We start from the raw sequence: 21,902 nt of genomic DNA on the forward strand, positions 1-21,902 counted from the left end.
ATTGTCTATTGAATTTGTTTGTCATATGACTGTATTTGTCAAGTTTTAAATTTTTAACGACTAGTTGATACGCTTTACGAATATAGTCAATTTTAATGCTTTTAATGTTCGCTTATTCAATGTAAAATTTTTCCTTAATGAATTTGTGGAGAAATTTAAAATTGTATTCAGCGATAGCGTTTTTGCAACAGGTAAATTTCTTTGTGTTCTGTGACGTTTTTGGATCGAATCAGAACTCGAGTGTTTCGATTTTGCTATTATTACCGAAAATGACATTTAAAGACATAATGATGTATTTACAATTTACTGTCTCTTTGTTTATCCTGTTTTAATTACTTCCAGTCCTTTTCCATTTTCTGCGATATCATTAATTTTTGAATCGGCTGCTTTTTGTCCTATTTTCTTTTCCTCGTTAGCAAGGCCCTGTTCTGTTCACGTTTCGTCATAAAATTGGGATTAAAGTCTGCATATTTCGGCGAAACATCAATTAAGGGGAAGAAATATTTCAATCTGTTCAATGCCTGGTGTCTGAGTTGATTTAATTGCTGAAAAGAATCGCGTAACAAATATTTGCCTTTAAAGAAGACTGTTATATAATAAGGTGTAGCGGAAACAGCAATATCCTTTAACCCCCCCCCCCCCCCCACTGTCCTCTCACCTCGCCATATGCCACCGTTGTGATCGAAATTCGTGGCGGGAAAAGTAGTAATTGCGGATATGGGAGGGATAAATTTGAGGTCTAAACGATGTATGCACGATCATTTTTGAAGCTTCCTGTTTGTTAAACAAATGGTTGTTCATCAAGTTAATGTTTGTTTTATTTCAAAGCATTATTAACGAATGTATGCGTAATACATTAGGTGGTTATTACTTGTATGTTATGACAGGTAGAAAGGTAATTAGCCTAATTTAAAAAAAAACGGTATGAAGACTATTTTTCTTACTCAAACTAGTCAAAAGGTTAATCGATGCTAAGCGAAGAGCCTATTTTGTTTATTGTTGTCATTTAAGCAGATATCATTGCAGGAAAACGGGAATTAAGTCAAAGCAGAGAAGGATGAATGAGATTGAATACATCTTTATGTGAAAATGTCAGGAATGGGACGGTTTATAATAGTGCTTAATAGCCTTGGTAATTTGATTGACAGATAGTAAACCTTAAATACCTGTTGGTGATATTCACCTTTAAAAATTAGTGCAGATCTGTCAGAATATATTTGGATCTATTCTGCCCCCCCCCCCCCCGTTTTTTTTATTTGGAGCTCTTCTGCCACCCCCCCCCCACCGTTTTTTTTCTGTCCCAATTACAATTTGTGTTGTTGAATCTTTTGATTCCCTGCCTTTCGACGACGCGTAATTACCATTGCGCATCGTAACTCAATGCTCGACCAAATCAAAATTGAGTGTATTGGCATATGTGTTGGGGGGGGGGGGGGGGCTTACGCGCCTTTTTAAGATGGAGATATTTTAAATAGTTCTTCTGGGTTTGACATTTCAAGGTGTTCCCTTGTATCTTGTGCTAGTCGCCTAGTCGCTATCCTCTAGTACTATGTACGGTTATGTAATGGTTAAGTGACTCTGCTTGAAGTCAGTGAGAACTTCTGGCGTTTATCGAGAACCGCGAAGTGGTTCGAGATAATAAGCCAGAACTTCAAAGTGTCTGCCGCGGAGTCAGTAAACCATGCTTAAAACACAAAACGCCCACGTTTTGATATGACGAAAGTCAACGGAAGTCAACTTCTGGCTAAGTAGCAACTTCTGGCATTTTAACTTCTGGCACTGCAGACTTTCGGCATTTTAAAATGTGCACGTGAGTGTTTTAATAGATTTGATTCATGAAGAATGCTTACATGCGATTAGTTACGCAACATGAATTAAATCACAACACGAAAAAAACCAAAAAGAAAATCTTTCGGAGGTCTGGCATTTTGGATTATGGAATTTCTGAAGGTTTTTGAATTTTTTTGTATCCGTGAGTTTTGAAAAAAGAGTTTTTACGTGTAATGCAAAACCGTGTCACGGTTGGGGAGGTCAGCTTTTAAAATCTCGAAGTTCTTATCAATTAAGAAGTGTTTCTCCGATGACGAAGGTTTTGCCGTTATCAGTGTTCTATGAATAACAGTACCACTGCAATTTGCAAATATTTTTGGCGCAAATATTTGTAACTGATCATTTCGATTCTGAGTTTTTAGAACTGCGCGCATGCTTAGATCAATAGTAGATTTCGAATCAGTTGTGACTTTTTTTGCAAATTTTGCTATGTGTCACCTAGAGCAGCTTTGTTTCTCTAGGATTATGTTCTGTCATAATTAATGTCTCATCGTTAATTATCTTCTCAGGCATTAAATGTAGCTTTTGTATTATGATTGTTGTATTTTTGATGAAGTAATTAAATAGGAATTGATGGGTTTTTCCAAAGTTTATTAGCGTGGAGTCACCTTTCTTGATTAGATTTGGAGGTTCTGTGTTTAATTAAAATTTCAAACGTTTTCAGGAAGATTGATAATTGAGTAATTGTCACCAATTTTGATGAATTAAATAGAAACATTAATCAGAATTCGGCATGAAGTATTAAGTGTTGTAAATCCTCGCTTATTTATTTAAACAACCCTCTCCTTCAAATATTGTTGTTCATTAGTTAAACTGTGACTACTTCTTTTATGAATACAACTAAAGTTTTATTATACTACTTATATCATATTATTATCATTATATTATACAATGCTATGGTTTATCAATATTATTTTTTTGATTTTTTCAACTGAGTTGACTTCCTTGAAAACAGTTTATAAATAAGAACTTTAAACGTTTTCAAGAGGTACGTCGGATAAGCTTTACAGCTTGTTTACTTTCCAGATATTTATGAACTGGTAAGAATGTATGCACCTCAGCCACTAATCAACTAAAAATTAAATCAAAAATATTTACGTCAAAAAAGTAGTTTTTGTAAATTTGATCTGTTTTGAGCTGCTTTGAATTCATGTTTTCCAGATCTGAAGGAAAAAGGCAATTTGGTTTGCGAAATAATAAGAATTCGTCGGCCTCAACCGGAGTTAGTTTCCAAGTGCGGCATTTTGATGTTACACCTGCCTTAATACCTTTTTTGAGGTTGAGTGTGTGGTATTTGCAAGTATCAGTATCATTAATACTACTCAATATTAAAAATGTTACTATAAACGGTTGGTTGAGAACGATAAACCGAAGTTCCGCCTTCATTATACACCGAACACAGTATGTTACGAATCTACAACAACAGCAACAAAATATTGTGTTTAGAGCTGCAGTGCAATGTGGTGACGTCATTAGACTGTTGCACATGAACACAAACACTTACCTCCACTCACACCACTTCTCTGCTCCGCTGACGGAGTCCAACCAGGAAGTCAGTGCTTTCGAGGAGAAACGGACAGATACAGGTAATTATCCCAATATGCGAACATATTGTTACGTCTTGGATTTGGATTCGTCCTGAAACGTTTCTTGTCACCCGATACAATGCAATCAATTATAACTGATTCGTTAAGAACAGCATAGGTATACATCCTAATATGTAGAAATATTGCTACATCGTTGGGTTTCGGATCTTTTTTGAGCTCTTCTCTGTTACTTAAATTAAACAGAGGCCTGAAGTGTGGGCAATACTAGAAAAGAGTAGTAATTTGTTTATGGTTGTTACAGAAACAAAAACATACTTTTACAAAAACAAAACAGTACGCCTTTTACATAAATAAACATAAAAATCACAACCACACCAATCAAGAGTACATTATTAGGTGTAACTGATCTGTTTTCAAGTGCCTCTAGCGGAGAATAAGTTACATTTTTGTGACCAAAAGTGGATAAAATAAAAATGCGTTTAAAATACCCTAAACAAGGTTTTTGTAGAAAGTCAGGTGAAAATCATTCCCATTAACTGATCATTTTCAAAATTTTATTGTCCAATAAGTTAAGCGCTAGTTTACCTGTCTCGTGCTCCCTGAGACTTATTTTTTCTCCACTTTGTTTTGAAGTTTAAAACTGCGTTTATATTTTTAGTTATTCTATTATACAAAGAATTTTGCATTGATTGATCCATTGCTATTTGAACAATTTTTAGATCTAGCATTTGAAAAATTTTCATTTTCTCTGCAGATTAGCAGATTTGACAGTGTTCCAATTTTGCATTCTTCTTGAAGATCACTAACAAGTGTCTTAACAAGTTCAAATGTATATATTTGTTAACACTGTAAATTTTTTTCTCTCTAGGAGACGAGCGCATCAAATTTTCTTTTGTGGAAGATAAATTTTAGTTGACATTTTTAGAAGTTGCCCCATAGAGAAGAACTCCATATTGTATAATCGGCGTATTAAAACTTTTAAAAATTTGGATTAAATGCCGCGTTGTTTGAATTCTTTTAGCTTGTAATAAATGCCACATAATGTGACAAGATATTTTTCAATGTGGATTACATGCTGTCGAAAGTTAGTTAACTATAAAATAAGCAAACATAAATGTTTGAAATCTTTTACTGATTCAAGTGCTTGAATTTCCGGAGTAAACTGCTTCTCGAAGCGAACGTTGCGCCTACCATTGAAAAGCAAGTGCTGTTTATGTAGACAGGAAATAGGATTGGTCTCACCATAGTGTCTTGGGCTCACCCGATTCTACTACTTGCGGCGATGACTTTTTCCGATGAATTGTTTTCGATACGATGCAATTAGTTTGTACATTTCATTGCGAAAATCATAATGACACTTGTTACTAAATTTTATGATCGACGGTGTTAAATGCTTTCCTTATATCAACTTACTTCTTGCCGAATTACTTCTGCTTGCCGCACTTGGTGAGTTTTTTCAACCAAAGTAGCAATATCATCAACCGCGTTTATTTTTTCTGAAAACCGATCTGATTTTCTCTCAGAAACTAAGACCGATCAGGGACTGCAGTATTCGGTTATAACTTCAAAATTTCTCAGATTGTTGGTAATAGCGAGATTAGCTTATAGCTATATAGTTAAAACGCACGTGTTTTTCACACTTATTGTGTAGAAAAGAAGCAAATTACATCAGACGTCATGAAATGGGCAAAAGTTTCCTTTCGGTTCCTTTTGTATGTACTTTTTCGTTAGCAGTAGGGAATTTGATTTGCGCAGTTTTGGCGACTTCTGTTTTTTTTTCAGTCCCAAATCTTGGGTTCTGTATAGTACTGTCTTCTGTCCTTAATGAATTGCAGTCCCTCCCCCGTTGCATTAAAGCAGGTTTAATAATTTCCTCAAAGCGATAGCTGGGTCTATTAGTTGCCTTCGGTTGGTTTTCTACATTTCAAAGATTTTGAATTTTATTGGGGAGGTGTCTTTTTTAGGAGCTGTTCACGCCATCTTCATTTTTTTGAAGTCAATATAAATTGATGATTTTTGTTACGCTGAAACGGGAGGTGCAGCGGAGAAGCGAGTGGTCTTGAGGTGTGAAATATTATCACTCGAATTTTCAAGGAGAGTGACAAAACGGTGTTTGAGGAAAAATTCGTTTTCCCACTTTTGGTTTTTTTTCACATTTGGCAATTTGACTTTGTTTTTCGGTTTTTTGATCGGATTTCTTCTAAACGTTTTCCCAATCCATTCACAGTCCATTTTGGGACTAGTCATTGAAAATTCTTTCAATTGTATATCAGGACTTTTCCTGCTGTGTTTTTTAAATTCGGTTTGCCTTTTGGTCACGTTTTTTGTGTTACATTACTCACGATTTTCACGATGACCCGTGACTTACTTCACTCACTATTTCAATTGATTGGCTTTCAAATTTTTTCACTCATTGAAGTACGCAAAAGTTTTGTTGGACCCTTTTGACTTTTCAAGACTACGTCCTGGACTTTTTTGTTTTGCGTGATCTAAATTTCTCTCTCATTTACATTTTCAAGCAACTGAAATGAATTGGTGGCAGTTTACTGCTAGAAATCAAACAAAAAATGCGCCCAAATTGGTGTCATTCTTTCATTTTCAGTAGTGGTTATATATTTCGGTTATGTTTTATAGGTGACAATTGGCGAGTGATGTGTGACTCTGACCTGTGGAGAAGAGACGATGATGTCAAATTCCAACACATTGACACTGGCATGTAAGTTGTTAACCTTCCAACTGGAAATCTCTCATTTTTTGACATTTGAAAATGTCGGAACTGTGTTCTGTTGTTACAATCAATCCCTAGCCAGCTTCATAAATCACGCATTTTCAAAAGGGTCCACGTGGTACGGCTGTGCAATTCTGCGCTGGCTCTTTCCAGAAATATGCCGTCCGCTTTTTGTTAAGCTTAAAGGCTGTCATGAACAGACAATATTTTTTTAATTGATCCCTGAATATCTTTGATTGAGTATGAAAGATTGAATGTACAGATTGTTATTAATTGCTCTTGAACGCAGCTCATAGCAATTATTGTAAACGTGTGTGTCTTTTTTTTATGCAAATCTTTCGCTTGACCATTTTGCGCTTTTCTTCTAGAACATTCTTTGACTTCTCAAGTGACTTTTTTACGCGTTCGTTCATCATTTTTGAGTGATCTCTAGTGCTCCGAAGTAAAGCTTGTTGCTAATATAAAATCGATTGCAGCATAGGTAGATTAGGTGACGCGTAGAGCAGTGGATAGTTCGGGTGGCTAGGATTGGTAGGTCACTGGTTCGAAACACGGTGGGGTCGAGGTTTTTTGCACCCATCCGACATTTGTCGGTTTATGTTTGGTTAAGTTAGAATGTAGCAACTCAACTGAACTATTAGAAATGTAGATTATTGTAGAAGTAGATTCAGCAGTTGAACTGACAGAATTTAAGATTGTAAAAAAAGCTTGGTTTTTGAATGATTGAATTGAATATTGTTTTTATTTAGGACTCTGCATCGAACCAGCATCTGAAATATTTACCCTCTTTTTTTGTATCAGAAACGCTTGTTGGGAGCAATCTAAAACAAAATAGTTATTTTTTTGCATGCAAAAATCAATGCGCCTCAATCAATGCCCAGAAAATTTCAAAAATTTCTGGAAAATTTTTACTCGGACAGCTTCAGAAACAATCTTTTTACGGATAGAGTAAAGGAGAATTTAGTCAATTCTCTGAGTGTGGACCAAAACAGGGTTTGTGATATAGGTTCCTGGCTGCTACTGGAAGTGTGTACGGACGACCAATCAAAGGACAGTACGAAGTGGCAGCCATGAAGAGGAACAATCGGAACTGTGGTTGGAGAACTGCCGAGGGTGTCTTTGTTAAGGAATCGGACGACCCAATTCGCTTCCAGGAAAAGAATCAAGATGACGATGAGGATGATGATGACTACGAAGAGCATGACGAGCTGTAGAGAAATTTATAGAATGTTCGAAAAGTGTGGATGTTGTGAATACGGTTACATCACATTTACCCAATGTCAAAATACCCAAAAGTTCTAATTTTAGCTTTTTGTTTTGAGTAAATCAAACTTTTTTTCTCTTCCTGCGTAGTATTATGTCTTTCTCACATTGGAATTATTGGGTAATTTTTTTGGGTATTATCACATTGGGTTATTTGACCTGGCACAGTGATATATTATTTGTTCTTCATATCGTTGTAAACTATATTGACTGAAGATATATATGGCGAATAAATGAAATTTAGTCCACTGAGACTTAAAATAAATATAATTGAAGTAATTTTCGGAGGTGACTTATTAAGAGATTTTCAGTATATTGAATCGAACCACCAGCATACATTGGTCAGAATATGATAAACTGGTTAATAAATTTTTGTTTTCTTTACTTGTGTGAAATTATGAAGAATTTTTTTATTAGCTATTCTAGCACCGGGAATATTAGAAATTAATATCAGTATAATTTTGCATCGATTTTTTCCAGCTCATTTATTATCATGAGTGAATAAGCGTGTTGTTTTTTGATGAGTGGTTTGTGCAATAAAAGAACCATATAGTAATTCTCGACGATACTCTTTGTAATGATATGGTGTTTGGTACTGCTTCATCTCCCTCCCCCGTTACGTTAGATTAATGCTATCAAAATTGATATTTTAACCTATAATTGTAAATAATAATTTTGATGGCTGGTAGTCCCACCTCTTTCGAGGCTATAGACAAAAAATATCAAAACAAAAACGGAGGAACAAATAGCTTCGCGGAGGAAACAGTTCCAGATCTTTTTTCAGGTGATATGATGTAATCAATCTAGTTTTTATTGATTGCTGTGTTTATTTGTTTTGTTGTCGTTGTATTTTTTTCTGAATGGAGCGAAAGTAAATGTTGATCTAATCATATGTGTGTATATATTAATTGTTAAGGATATCTTAATTCAAACTTATTGTACGACTAAATTTTTTGTTTACATCTTTGAGAGATGTTTGTAGCAATTGGACGTGTCTGTATTCCTTAACCAGAAGTCAAAATCTTGAAGAATGATCAGATAGGTGAACGCAAATTAAGCCGATGTAAAAGCAGGCCTAAAGTTATGTATTGTTTATGAAAAGTCTTTTCAATCGAAGCCATTTCAATTAAAGCCGTGCATAGTATTTGCAACGTATAATGAATTCTAGTGTACCAAAGAAACAAAATGGGTCTTTTTCTGAATCATCTATCAGTTGTCGAACCCAACAGACCGCTGACTATGGCCACCCTAGTCTATTACCGACGGCTATCTTGCAAGATCTTGCAAGAATCTTGCAAGAATCTTGTAAGATTACGCACCATCTTGCAAGATCTTGCAAGATTCTTGCAAGATAGCCGTCGGATATGCAAGAATCTTGCAAGATAAGCGTCGATCTTGTAAGATTCTTGCAAGATAGGCGTCGAACTCTTGCAAGATTCTTGCAAGATAAGCGACGAATTCTTGCAAGACCCTTGCAAAATGGGCGTCCGGAAACTTAGTCTTAGCTTGAGCGCGGGCCTTTTTGGCTTCTTTGCTGTCTAGAGTCGGTGCATTACTATGCTCCAGAAGGAGCGCACCTGATCTCTAGCCACCAAAGAAAAAAAAGACCCTAAAGAGCTAAGACTAATGCGCGAAGGGGCCACAAACAAGGGCGGGGGGTTATCGCGCTGCGCAAAAGGGGTCACAAACAAGGGCGGAAATGTAGCCTTAGCTCGGGCGTGGGCCTTTTTGGTTTCTTTGATGTCTAGAGTCGGTGCATTACTATGCTCCAGAAGGAGCGCACCTGATCTCTAGCCACCAAAGAAAAAAAAAGACCCGAAAGAGCTAAGACTAATGCGCGAAGGGGCCACAAACAAGGGCGGGGGGTTATCGCGCTGCGCGAAGGGGTCACAAACAAGGCGGGGGGTTATCGCGCTGAAGAAAGGAAGAGACAAACATATAAATGAACATCTAAATGCATCAGAAAGGGGGCACAGAGAGGGGTGGGGTTATAGCACCGAAAGAAAGAAACATAAATGAACATCTAAATGCACAAGAAAGGGGGCACAGAGAAGGGTGGGGGTTCAAGCGAACGAAAAACGGGCGAGCAAAACAGAAACGAACGAAAAACGAGCGAACGAAAAACGAGCGAACGAAAAACGAGCGAGCGTGAAAGCAGGCGAACGAAAAACGAGCGAGCGAAACAAAGACGAACGAGCGTGAAAGCAGGCGAACGAAAAACGAGCGAGCCCAAAGCAAGCGAAACAAAGACGAACGAGCGTGAAAGCAGGCGAACGAAAAACGAGCGAGCCCAAAGCGAGCGAAACAAAGACGAGCGAGCGTGAAAGCAAGCGAACGAAAAACGAGCGAGCGCAAAGCGAGCGAAACAAAGACGAGCGAGCGTGAAAGCTAGCGAACGAAAAACGAGCGAGCGAAACAAAGACGAACGAGCGTGAAAGCAGGCGAACAAAAAACGAGCGAGCCCAAAGCGAGCGAAACAAAGACGAACGAGCGTGAAAGCAAGGGAACGAAAAACGAGCGAGCGCAAAGCGAGAGAAACAAAGACGAGCGAGCGTGAAAGAAAGCGAACGAAAAACAAGCGAGCGCAAAGCGAGAGAAACAAAAACGAACGAGCGAAACCGAATTTGCCCGGAAGGCAATCCTAGAGAGAAAAAACCTTTGCCCTAGGGCAAAGAAAAGGAACAAATGCCCGGAGGGCAACAAGGAGAGAGAGAGAGAGAGAGAGAGAGAGAGAGAGAGAGAGTTGAGAGAGCGAGAAAGAGAGAGAGCGCGAGAGAGAGAAGAGAGCAAGAGAGAGAGAGAGAGAGAGAGAGAGAGAGAGAGAGAGAGTTGAGAGAGAGAGAGAGAGAAGAGAGCGAGAAAGAGAGAGAGAGCGAGAGAGAGAGAGAGAGAGAAGAGAGAGAGAGAGGAGAGAGAGAGAGTTGAGAGAGCGAGAAAGAGAGAGAGAGAGAGAGAGAGAGAGAGAGAAGAGAGCGAGAGAGAGAGAGAGAGAGTTGAGAGAGAGAGAAGAGAGCGAGAGAGAGAGAGAGAGAGAGAGAGAGAGAGAGAAGAGAGCGAGAGAGAGAGAGAGAGAGAGAGAGAGAGAGAGAGTTGAGAGAGAGAGAGCAAGAGACAGGAGAGACAGAGCAAGAAAAAAGAAACAACGAAAAGAGAGAGCACGTGGCCATAAAGCAACACAAACTCAAGAGTGATCGCTAAAAAGATAAAAGCAAATAAACACATAAAAGGCAATCAGGCAATATCAGAATTTTCATTACCTTAACTGTCGGTTATGATTTCATTCATCACTTTGCCTGATCAAGGACAAAACCAGAAACGCGCTTCAAAAATCATTTTTCTCTTTGGAGCATGATCATCGAACATATGGCAAGGAGTTTGAAAAGCAAAAAAGGAGAACAGCAAAAAGAGAAAGACAGAGAGAGAGAGAGAGAGCTCCCGGCAACAGAAACTGGAGAATGAACACAAGAAAATGATAAGCAAATAAAATTTATAAAAAGCAATCAGGCAATCAGAATTTTGATTATCCTAATTTAAGGTTATAATTTCCGTTCATCACATTGCCTGATTCAGAAGAAAACAAGAAAAGCGCAGCGAAAATCATTTTTTTCATCATAGCGCAATCATCGAACATATGACAACAAGGAGTTTAAATGGCAAAAAAAGAGAAGAGCAAAAAGAGAAAGACACAGAGAGAGAGAGAAAGAGAGAGAGAGGGAGCTCCCAGCAACAAAAACTGGAGACTGAACACAATAAGCAAACAAAATTTTAAAAAGGCATTCAGGCAATCAGAATTTTGATTATCCTAACTTAAGGTTATAATTTCAGTTCATCACATTGCCTGATTCAGAAGAAAACAAGGAGCGCTCCGAAAATCATTTTTCTCGTTATAGCGCAATCATCGAACATATGACAAGGAGTTTAAAAAGCAAAAAAGGAGAACAGCAAAAAGAGAAAGACAGACAGAGAGAGAGAGAGAGCTCCCAGCAACAGAAACTGGACACTTAACACAAGAAAAAGATATGAAAAGAAAAACTATAAAAGGCAATCAGGCAATCAGATTTTTGATTATCCTAACTTAAGGTTATAGTTTCAGTTCATCACATTGCCTGATTCAGGATAAAACAAGAAGAGCGCTCCGAAAAGCATTTTTCTCATCATAGCGCAATCATCGAACATATGACAAGGAGTTTAAAGGCCAAAAAAAGAGAACAGCAAAAAGAGAAAGACAGAGAGAGAGAGAGAGAGAGCTCACAGCAACAGAAACTGGAGACTGAACACAAGGAAAAGATGAGCAAAGAAAATTCATAAAATGCGATCAGGCAATCAGTATTTTGACTATCCTAACTTAAGGTTGTAATTTCAGTTCATCACTTTGCCTGATTTAGAAAACACAAAAATCGCTCCGAAAATCATTTTTCTCATCATAGCGCAATAATCGAATAGAAGCCAAGAAACAAATGAAAAAAAAACAAAACGAAAGAACAAGTAGGAAACCAGCCGAGACAGAACTACAGACAAAGTGCACGCGAGCTCAAAGCAACAAAAACTGAAGAGTGAACCCAAAGAAGATAGAAGCAAAGGAAACACATGTACCAATCAGGCAATCAGAATTTTGATTATCCTAACTTAAGGTTGTAATTTCAGTTCATCACATTGCCTGATTCAGGAGAAAACACGAAAGGCGTTCCGAAAATCAGTTTTCTCATCATAGCGCAATAATCGAATAGAAGCCAAGAAACAAATGAAAAACAAAACAAAACGAAAGAACAAGCAGGAAATCAGCCGAAACAGACCTACAGACAAATAGCACGCGAGCTCAAAGCAACAAAAACTGAAGATTGAACGCAACGAAGAGAGACAAACAAAGGAAACACACAAGAGAATCAGGCCATCAGAATTTTGATTACCCACTATGGTTGTAATTTCATCACTTTGCCTGATCAAGGACAAAACCAAAAACGCACTCCGAGTACAAATTTTCTCATCAAAGAACAAATATCGAATAATTTGGAAGAAGTTGAAAAATCAACTATTACTATACAACTTTTTATGAACAAATTCACAAATGAAGAAAAAGGCATCGAAGAGTTGATTCTACATTTATCTGCAACAACAACAACCAATCCAAATCAAACAATATACAGAAAAAGCAAGAGTCAGAAGAAATTGAATCAAAAGACAAAAGCACTCCGAGAATCAATTTTCTCATCAAAGCGCAACTATCGAATAAATAGGAACAAGTTGAAAAATCAATTATTACTATACCACATTCTTTATCTACAAAGGCAAAAAAGGAAACAGGCTGATTCTACAACCAACCCAAGAAAGACAACATCAACAAGTTGAAAGAAAAAGCAAGAGTCAGAATAAATTAAATCAAAAGACAAAAGCACTCCGAGAATCAATTTTCTCATCATAGCGCAACTATCGAATAAATAGAACAAGTTGAAAAATCAATTATTACTATACCACATTCTTTATCTACAAAGGCAAAAAAAGGAAACAGGCTGATTCTACAACCAACCTAAGAAAGACAACATCAACAAGTTAAACGAAAAAGCAGGAGTCAGAATAAATTAAATCAAAAGACAAAAGCACTCCGAGAATCAATTTTCTCATCATAGCGCAACTATCGAATAAATAGAACAAGTTGAAAAATCAATTATTACTACACCACATTCTTTATCTACAAAGGCAAAAAAAGGAAACAGGCTGATTCTACAACCAACCCAAGAAAGACAACATCAACAAGTTGAAAGAAAAAGCAAGAGTCAGAATAAATTAAATCAAAAGACAAAAGCACTCCGAGAATCAATTTTCTCATCATAGCGCAACTATCGAATAAATAGGAACAAGTTGAAAAATCAATTATCACTATACCACATTCTTTATCTACAAAGGCAAAAAAGGAAACAGGCTGATTCTACAACCAACCCAAGAAAGACAACATCAACAAGTTGAAAGAAAAAGCAAGAGTCAGAATAAATTAAATCAAAAGACAAAAGCACTCAGAGAATCAATTTTCTCATCATAGCGCAACTATCGAATAAATAGAACAAGTTGAAAAATCAATTATTACTATACCACATTCTTTATCTACAAAGGCAAAAAAAGGAAACAGGCTGATTCTACAACCAACCTAAGAAAGACAACATCAACAAGTTGAAAGAAAAAGCAAGAGTCAAAATAAATTAACTCAGAAGACACAAGAAACATTCAAATTACTTGAAAACTCGTGTACAGATTAGCCTATTTAGAAGGGCGAGCAAGTCACGCTGGCCATCAAAGGTCATATGACAAGGATCATTAAGTTTAAAATGTTTTGGCTTTAGTTTTGGTGCAACATAAAACTCCTTTAGTTCATGGTAAAGAATCTTATTTAAAGTCTCCACATTATGGCTTTCCATATCGCGCCTTTTCCACATTCCAATTACAAGAACATTAGTGCCCTCACGCGATGCACACCTTGCGAAGCTTACTAAGTTGAGAGCTACTTCTTCGGGTTTTTTGGCAGGTATATCACGCCAATCTGCTAGGTCATTGTTTCCCACAGCAACAATAACAAAGTCGTATTGCTTAGCAGTCAGACTGACACAAGGGCCAAGCTCATGAGAACGCATGCCACTCATCGCCAGGACGTCAATTTGATAAGCACAGAGTAGCGGATCATTGTAGAGATCTGTTTTCAAATGTTTGACGTTGGAGTCACCGATTAACAGGAACGAGCTGAACAAAAAATTAGTATGAGTTGGAGCACAAAAGCAGACGCGCGAAAGCAGAATAATTCAGGAGAAACAAAAAAAGGTAGCTTAGACAGTCATCCGCAAAATATGCTAAATTATTGACGTATTTGGTAGAAAATTTCGAAAGCTTATTTGATAAACTCAAGTGAAAGAAACTTACAAATTTCCAATCAACAGCTTTGAGCTCTTCTTCACCAGTAACCTAAAATGACTGCGCAGTATCTTGAGGTAAATAGAAAATAATTAACGGCCGAGTCAAGGATTTGCAAAAATATTGATTCTACAGTCAACAAAAAATAATAAAAACTTTTCCAAATTATGATTGAGGCCACCTGCAAAAAAAGTTACTGACTCTACAATCAGCAACAAAAAATCAATTATGTTCGAACCCTTCTCTGATAACGCTGACTTTCAGAACATTAGGCAGCGGACAAACAATTGACTTATATAACAAATTTTCAACAAGACACAAATCTAGCGGTCCTAGCGTACTTAATTCAAAGCAAAAATTATAAGGAAATATATGATGATCGGGAATAACATTAAGTATGGCGACATCCAAAAAATATCTGACAACAGCATAGATGATGCCTTCAATTTTTACAAAGCATTGAACTTGAACAAATTTTTCATCTTTAAGTTGAACAACACTTTCGCCTAAGTTATCATTGAGTCTTGTATACGAAAGAGAACAGAATTTTTTCCCTTTGTCATTTACAAATCGCGAAAACTTACTTTCGGCATTCCGTTCATGACAAAACACGTTTACCTCTTGGGACATTTTAGTGAAATTTTCAAGGCACTTATTTTTATTATCACCACTTACTCTTAACTCATCGACAGAATTTTGGTAGTTTAGGAAACGTTCAACCATTTTTTCAGGATTTTTTATTGTTCCAGAAAGTGCTGATAGAAGTTGGTGATTAGCCGACTCAAAGCAAAAAGCAGAAAAAAGCCAGAGTGGACCATTTCTTCGGACTTGTTCTACTAAATGTCGCATTGTGTGGAAATTATATGATTGGGATTCGGCCCCATATAACTCAATAAAGTTTTCAAAGAAAGAGTTAATCAAAAATTCAGCGGGTTCAAGGTTTGTAACAGCAAAATTGCCATCGGATAAAAGTCTTATAGCAAAACTTAACTTACAAAAACTCTCCAGATGAAGATTTGAGATACCTAAATTATCGAAGACGAGTGGGCCAATATGAAAAAAAAAAGAGTTTGAAGTCAAACGCTTTCCAAAATGACAAATCTTTCAATTTTTTTGTTCGATGAAGTATATCGAAGGGTATACAGCATTTTGAAACACGATATTCGAGCTCTTTTAATTTGTTTCCTTTTGCTAATGAAATGAGAAATTTGGAAAGAACTTTTCCGGTGCCTAAAAAGACTTGATGCATGGGATCAATAGGACAATCCCACGGCAAATTAAAAAACGTAATGAGAGGGGTTAGAGATTTTACGCCATTAACAGTTATTTGCTTTTGATCAGCTGTTTCACCACAAGCTCTGAACGTATCATTCTCGCGGAGAATAAAAGCCTTAGAGACCTTGAAGAGCATTCTATTACTCTGGTGGAAACCTTTTATGAAACAATGGGGACAACTTTGGTAACCCATATGCTGCTTCATACACAAGACGTACGCCGTCGCTGGTGCATCACAAACAATACTTCTGTAACGGAAAAACACTCGCCCACATGCCTCTAGATTCACTCCACTGGAATAACTTTCTAACTCAAAGCAAATTCTTATTAAAAGTTCGGTAAAATCAGGCTTCGATTCGCCGTACCACAATCCAAGAAGACATATATTAGCATAGCATGACCTTAACACTGGAGGCAAATTGAATATTTGTACCCAAATAGGCCATACTGACAACTTTTTTGATTTAAAAACTGGCGCTCCGTCGGTATTAAATACAAGCTGAAGTTCAAAGTTGCAGAAAGCGTCGGAAGCGGTCTCCCAATCGCAGGAACTAGACCAAGATCGCTGTATATAGGAAAAATGTTTTTTAACTATTCGATTTACCTGAGGAACTAAGTCAACCATAAGCAATTTTGAGGCACCGAAAGATGTTGTTGACACTAAAGGGAGATTTGAAGACGCAATTTCCGCAAAAACATTGTTGGGATAGGGCAAAACGCTGGCAAAAAGTTTCAAGAAGTCATTTCTTGCGGAGTCCGAGAGCTTATGCTTAATCGAAATCTTAGAAAATTTTTGCAAAAAATCATCATGAGATATATCAGTTCCCTCGTAAAGAAAACTACTTAAGCAGCCAAGCTCAGGCAAGTTTTGATCAACTAAGTCATTGGGCGCATTTTCATCTTCAAAACTACGTAAATTTGCAGGTGATGAGCAAACAAAATTTTCTGACTGAAATTGGCTGTCAGCTGTTGGCCGATTCAAAAAAACGTCAGATTCAGATGCATCAGGAGGAAGATTTTCGTCATTGCTTTCAGTCCCAACTGAAGACGTAGACGAGCTATAACACTTTTTAGTATAATCAAGTGAACTAAAGAGAGATTCATAGGTTAAGTATTCTGGTGTATCAGTTAGTTTTTCTTCGGGGAAGAACATTTTTAAGCGGGACGGAAAACTTTGGCGCGACGCTGGACCAATTTTTTTTGCTTTTTTTACTTTACTTTTCTTATAACCCCTTCTTCGTTTAACTGCTATCTCAGGAAACGGATTTCCATGGCGGCTTTTATACGGACATAGACAATACTGATTGTTGGGACCAAAAAAATGATTTTGATATGACACAGTTAGTTCCTCTCCTTCCTTTATCTCCCTTAAGGGAACACACACCATAATATTTTTAACATTAACATAGGCTACATTTGGCTTGCATGACGCATTGATAAAGGATATTGGCCCAAGCATTAACCATTGAACACCTTTTCTAGGGCTTTCCATTACTGAAAAATCATTGTAGCCGGGAACAATTTCATCTTCTTTTATGTCAACGAGAAAGCCTACAAGCCCGGGTATTTCTAATTTTGAGTCGATATCACATTTAGCAAAAACTCCTAGTTGGGAAAAATTAGCGTCAGTTAGATAATCTACTGGACCAAAAATTACCAGTTTTTGACTTTTAGCATACTCTGAATCCAAAAAACTTTCGAGATCCGAGAGATAAGCGGGCGGGCAATCAAGATAAAGAGAAACCTTATGGGCTTGAACTCCAATAACGTCCACCCACTTCTCGGTCAACTTTGCGTCCACAAATGCTAGCTCCTGCCATGTAACAGGAAGATTGCTCAATTGTTGCGCAATTGGAAGGTAGAGTTTGTACTTTTTGTGATCAAGTATAGACATTTCATCTGGAATTAATATTCAAGTCAGATAACTTAGAGAAAAATTTGAAAAAACAGAAGTAAAAAACATAACTGGCAGATTGCCAGAAAATGGCCGCAATAGCTTTGTAGATCTGCAGTCTCAAAAAAAGTAAAAAAAAGACTTCATTAAGAGCTGAGATCTCACATTTTGATTAAGAATCTACAAGTAATTGCTGCCTCTATTAGCTGCTCTCAAATAATCTTCATTTAGAGGGACACACAATCAATTGACCTTAACTCTTTGAATTAGGGTAAACAACAGCTAGGAAATCATTTTCAGAGTGAGGTTAGTCACGTGTGACCAAAAACTTAATCTCGTGAATGAACAGAAAACTCAGCGCTCCAAAACGAGCGAAAAATCAGGTCACGCACGCAATTGTTGAAATTGCATGAACAAAAGAAAAAAACGAGTTTGAAGTAATTGCTATGTCATATGGTCGTAACAAAAATCTTGAAGACGAAAAAAAACCAAGACAAGCCGAATAATAGCCTCAGCTATCGCTTCGCGGCTATTAAAAAGGACAAAACTATTTTCATATTGAAAAAACATGGCATATTAATTTTCTTTATTCAGTTCAGCCTTCTCATGTCGTCCCAGAGAATTGGCGGCATCTTTAGCCCTTCTAAGCGCATAAAGGCTATCGCCGCAAATAAGCCTCACAGCTTCTGAAACAAAAAAAAATGCAAGGGCAGAAAAATGGAATTAGAATTTAGAAATGTCGGGCACAACCTTTGAAATGATATTCGTCTTCCGCTGATGCTAGCTTGCGCGCCGGTTGTTTAACATTGTTCCTCTGAACAAACCAACAGAACTCCAATCTCTCCTCTTTTGAATGTATCGCTCTAGCGAGAAATCGGCCGACAGACGCATAATCATGGCGACAACCGGCATAACTTAGCAGATCGTTTCCTTTGTATACAAGTCTTTCGTTAGCCGAAGCTCTTTGTGCTTTCACGCGTTTATCATTCTAAAAAGAAAAAAACCATAGTTGCTACCAACTATAGAAAGAATAAAAGCCGCAAAATTAATTGAACAAATACTTACAAGTTCTTTCAGGGCACGAGAAACATCTAACATCCGATTTCTCGACTCAACTTCAACAACATTACTTCGCCGTATACACCCCTCAAGGGTTTCTATATTAGTCAGAACTGTTTGCAACCCCTCATAGAGAGAAACCATTTTACTATCTAAAAAAAGATGACAAGTGAAGCCTCTAGTTTAAGGGGAAATTTAGCAGCCACAACATATAACTACAAAAAAATTACCGAAGAAATATTGAATTCCGGAAAGGCGTCAGTTTTTTTCTCAAAAAATCAACCACATCAGAAAACAACACAGCTTTTAGTCAAAACTACTCCTGACATTTTATTGCACACTAACAACTGCTCTTTTCTCTCGCAGACGTTGGTTAACAAGTTTTAATGAATCACGATACAATTTGTTGGTATATTGGTCACCAAATGCGAATTTCACTGCTTTTTGATACAGTTCCGTTCTTTCATGATCTCCCGGTTTTCGTCCACTTTGTGGGTCTAAGGTCTTTTTGGGATCGATGCAAAGAGACTTTCTTTCTTCCTCGGTCCAAAGAGCTTTTGCAATATTGAAGGCTTTCTCAACAAATGTAGCGCCACCAAGGTTAAACAGATTTTGATCGCCAAACATTAGAACAGGCACTTCCTCGTTGGCAGCCTCCTCGGAAACATAATCTTTCTCCGCATTACGAGACAAAAGAACAGGAGTTTCAGCGATTCGATAGATTTCATCTAAAGCACGTCTGGAGAACTTGGTCAGATCGTCTAGTAACCGGTCACTTCGATCCATTCGAGACTCGAGCCTTCCGATGACTCGCTCAAAACGTTTTGCCAAATCCATCTAAGAAACAAGAAGTCGGTTGCTACCAACCAACATCAAACTTTACTTATAAAAACCTAATTTAATATCAAATTTTGGGAGCGTCTAAATTTTATCTTAAATTAGCTAACGTCAAGCGAATTGCTCTCAAACAACAAGCGAGCGGCTGACACAGGCAGTTGGTAGCTAACGTTTAGTGAGGCTGAGCTAGGTTTATCGTAACTGAAGGTCCCTTGATTAAAACAACTCTTTACATCAAGAAATGTCTTAATGACAGTTTCGGCTTATCTTATAATTCAAGTAGAGAAAGCCGGAATTCCCTAAGAAAACTTAATTCCCTCCAAATTATGCCTGTTTATTCCGTTCTTAAGGACAAAAAGTCAAATGGGCAGAAAAACAGATCGCGCAAAAAATGGCATTAAAAGACCACAGGATTAATACAATTGCTTCGTTTGAGAGCAATTAGAAACTATGTACCTTTCGGGGAAAAAAATATATTAACCACTTGATTTGCAGTAAGCTCCGAATTTGCGGGTGTTTTTGAGGCACTCTTACTCTTCCGAACCTCAGGCTCGGGTTGATCGGGCTCGTTATCATCCGTATCGTCATCAATCCAATCATCGCTATCCGATTTACCATCCGATTCAGCGTTGTCAACATCCTTATCTTTATTATTGACAAATATGTCATTCTGCTTTTCGTTTTGAATTTCAAGGTGCGCTTCTGCAAAAACTTTGGTTAGATTCATATCTCTAGGCTTAATGCCTTCGTTAAGCATAGCGTTCATTTTATCTCCCACTCGAACAAGAATATTTTCGGGTCCGTTTGTTATAACAAGACCATTCAAAAAGTCCTTTGGGTTCTTGTCAGATTTGAAAAGAACGTCCTCATACTGCAATGACAGTTTAACAGAACTAGATAAATGAGTTGGCCACCCAGAATGATCCGGCTTAACCAAATCAAACTTTCCATCGATATAAAAATAAACGAGAAAGCGGTGATTCTTTGGAAACACAAATTCGTTTTCTTTATCAGCGCATCTGGAGGATTTTGGTCGGACAGCAACTGGATTTCCCTTGGTTGCTGGTGCAGCTTTAGCTTTGACTGATCGCTGAGAGGAGCTCATTTTCGGATTACTAAACAAAAAAAAATTTTTTATTTGTTCCAATGGCTGTCCTGGCATTAACTTTGAACTGTAGTACGAGTAACTAAGTGGTAACTGCTACGTTAACTCCATTGTGAAGACAATGGACAGCGATCACAAACCAAAGAGGGGGAAAATTTTCGATCGATCAAAAGTTATTTCGCATAAAGTTATTTTGTATAAAAAAAAAGTTTTAAAAAAATTGTTAAAGAGCAGCAGAGAAAAGGTACTGTTGCCCTCATTGCCATCATGAGTAAGCAGGAGAGATTTCAGGGGACCTATAACTACCACTCTAATGCCAAATTTGAGAACATTATGCAAGGAAAACAAAAAAAAGGTTTTAAAAAACTTGATCGTTTTCCAATGATTAAAAAAAATCTTTCCAACTTTTCCATTGAAAGGTTAACAAATCAGCCAATTCTAGAGCAAGAATAGCCAATACCGCAAGCAGAATTGCTATATTACCGCACGCAGCATTTGCTTCATTAAAAAACTAGATACATAATAAAGATTTGACCATGACAAAACAAAGAAAAAAGCATATGAACGATTTTTTAAACAAATTTAGCAAAATTTTTCGCATTTTTGAAATTTTGCGGACCTGACTGTCTAAGCTACCTTTGACGGTCATTTTAAGCAGAACAGAAAGAGATTTTTTACCTCATGGTGGTTGGGCTAAACACAGAACAGAAGTTATACAAATAAGATACATCTAAAGAAAACATTTGGTCTCAATTCTACAATTGAGCCAAGAGCAACTAAGTAATGTAGGAAAGGTGGGGTAACACAAGCAAAAAACAGCGCGAGGAAGCAACTTACAGCTATTGTAGTGTTGATGCAGGCTGAAGAGAACTGATGTCAATTTGGCAAATTTCAAAGGTCAAAAGCCAAGATTTTCACGTAACAATATCTGAAAGGATCATGTGTTGTAGTAGTTATTAGTCACGATGATTCTTTTCAGACAAAATTTACCATACCAGCAATGTAAAGTGAGTAATAGGACACCATTAATGGCATAGCATACTACATTTGACGCCGCTTTGTAAAAATTTAACGTGGTATGGGTCATTTTATTCGAGAATACTGGTGTCGATTTGGGCGAAATGGGATAACCCCTGAAGGTCAATTTCTCCGCACTAACTTCGAAGCAGCAAACCTTGCACGAGTTAACGTTTATGCACAATCAATTTGGGGGTGGAACCAGAAAACAGAACTGCAATTGCTGCATTTTGCTAATAATTAATAGGGATTTTGCATACCCCCCTCCAAATCACCCCTAGTGGAGGGGATTTTCGCCCAAAATCGACCAATTTCATAACCTAGACTTCAGCTATGACAATGAAACTTTGACATGACTTTTGGAACACTAACACACACCTATTCCAACAGAAATTAGGGTGAACAAACAATATAATCTCAAAATTCATGACAAATACTCGGACGACCTGTCAC

At 37.3% G+C, this 21,902-nt stretch overlaps 2 protein-coding genes across 3 annotated transcripts in view; both read left to right on the forward strand.

The window, feature by feature from the left end:
• LOC142348210 (stromal cell-derived factor 2-like) overlaps positions 1–7,393 on the forward strand; it is a 213,076-nt gene extending 205,683 nt beyond the window's left edge. For both annotated transcript variants that reach the window (XM_075399475.1, XM_075399477.1), the window contains exons 5-7: positions 3,277–3,416; positions 6,012–6,093; positions 7,112–7,393. In XM_075399475.1, coding sequence (XP_075255590.1) covers positions 3,277–3,416; positions 6,012–6,093; positions 7,112–7,319 — 430 coding nt within the window. In that variant the 3' untranslated portion in view covers positions 7,320–7,393. The remainder of the gene's footprint in view (positions 1–3,276; positions 3,417–6,011; positions 6,094–7,111) is intronic.
• Positions 1–21,902, forward strand: part of LOC142348211 (isochorismatase domain-containing protein 2-like) — a 346,917-nt gene that overhangs the window by 242,432 nt on the left and 82,583 nt on the right. The gene's annotated exons all lie outside the window — the stretch shown is intronic.

This window comes from Convolutriloba macropyga, chromosome 10, assembly GCF_964194025.1.
Source record: "Convolutriloba macropyga chromosome 10, txConMacr16.3, whole genome shotgun sequence".
Lineage (NCBI taxonomy): Eukaryota > Metazoa > Xenacoelomorpha > Acoela > Convolutidae > Convolutriloba > Convolutriloba macropyga.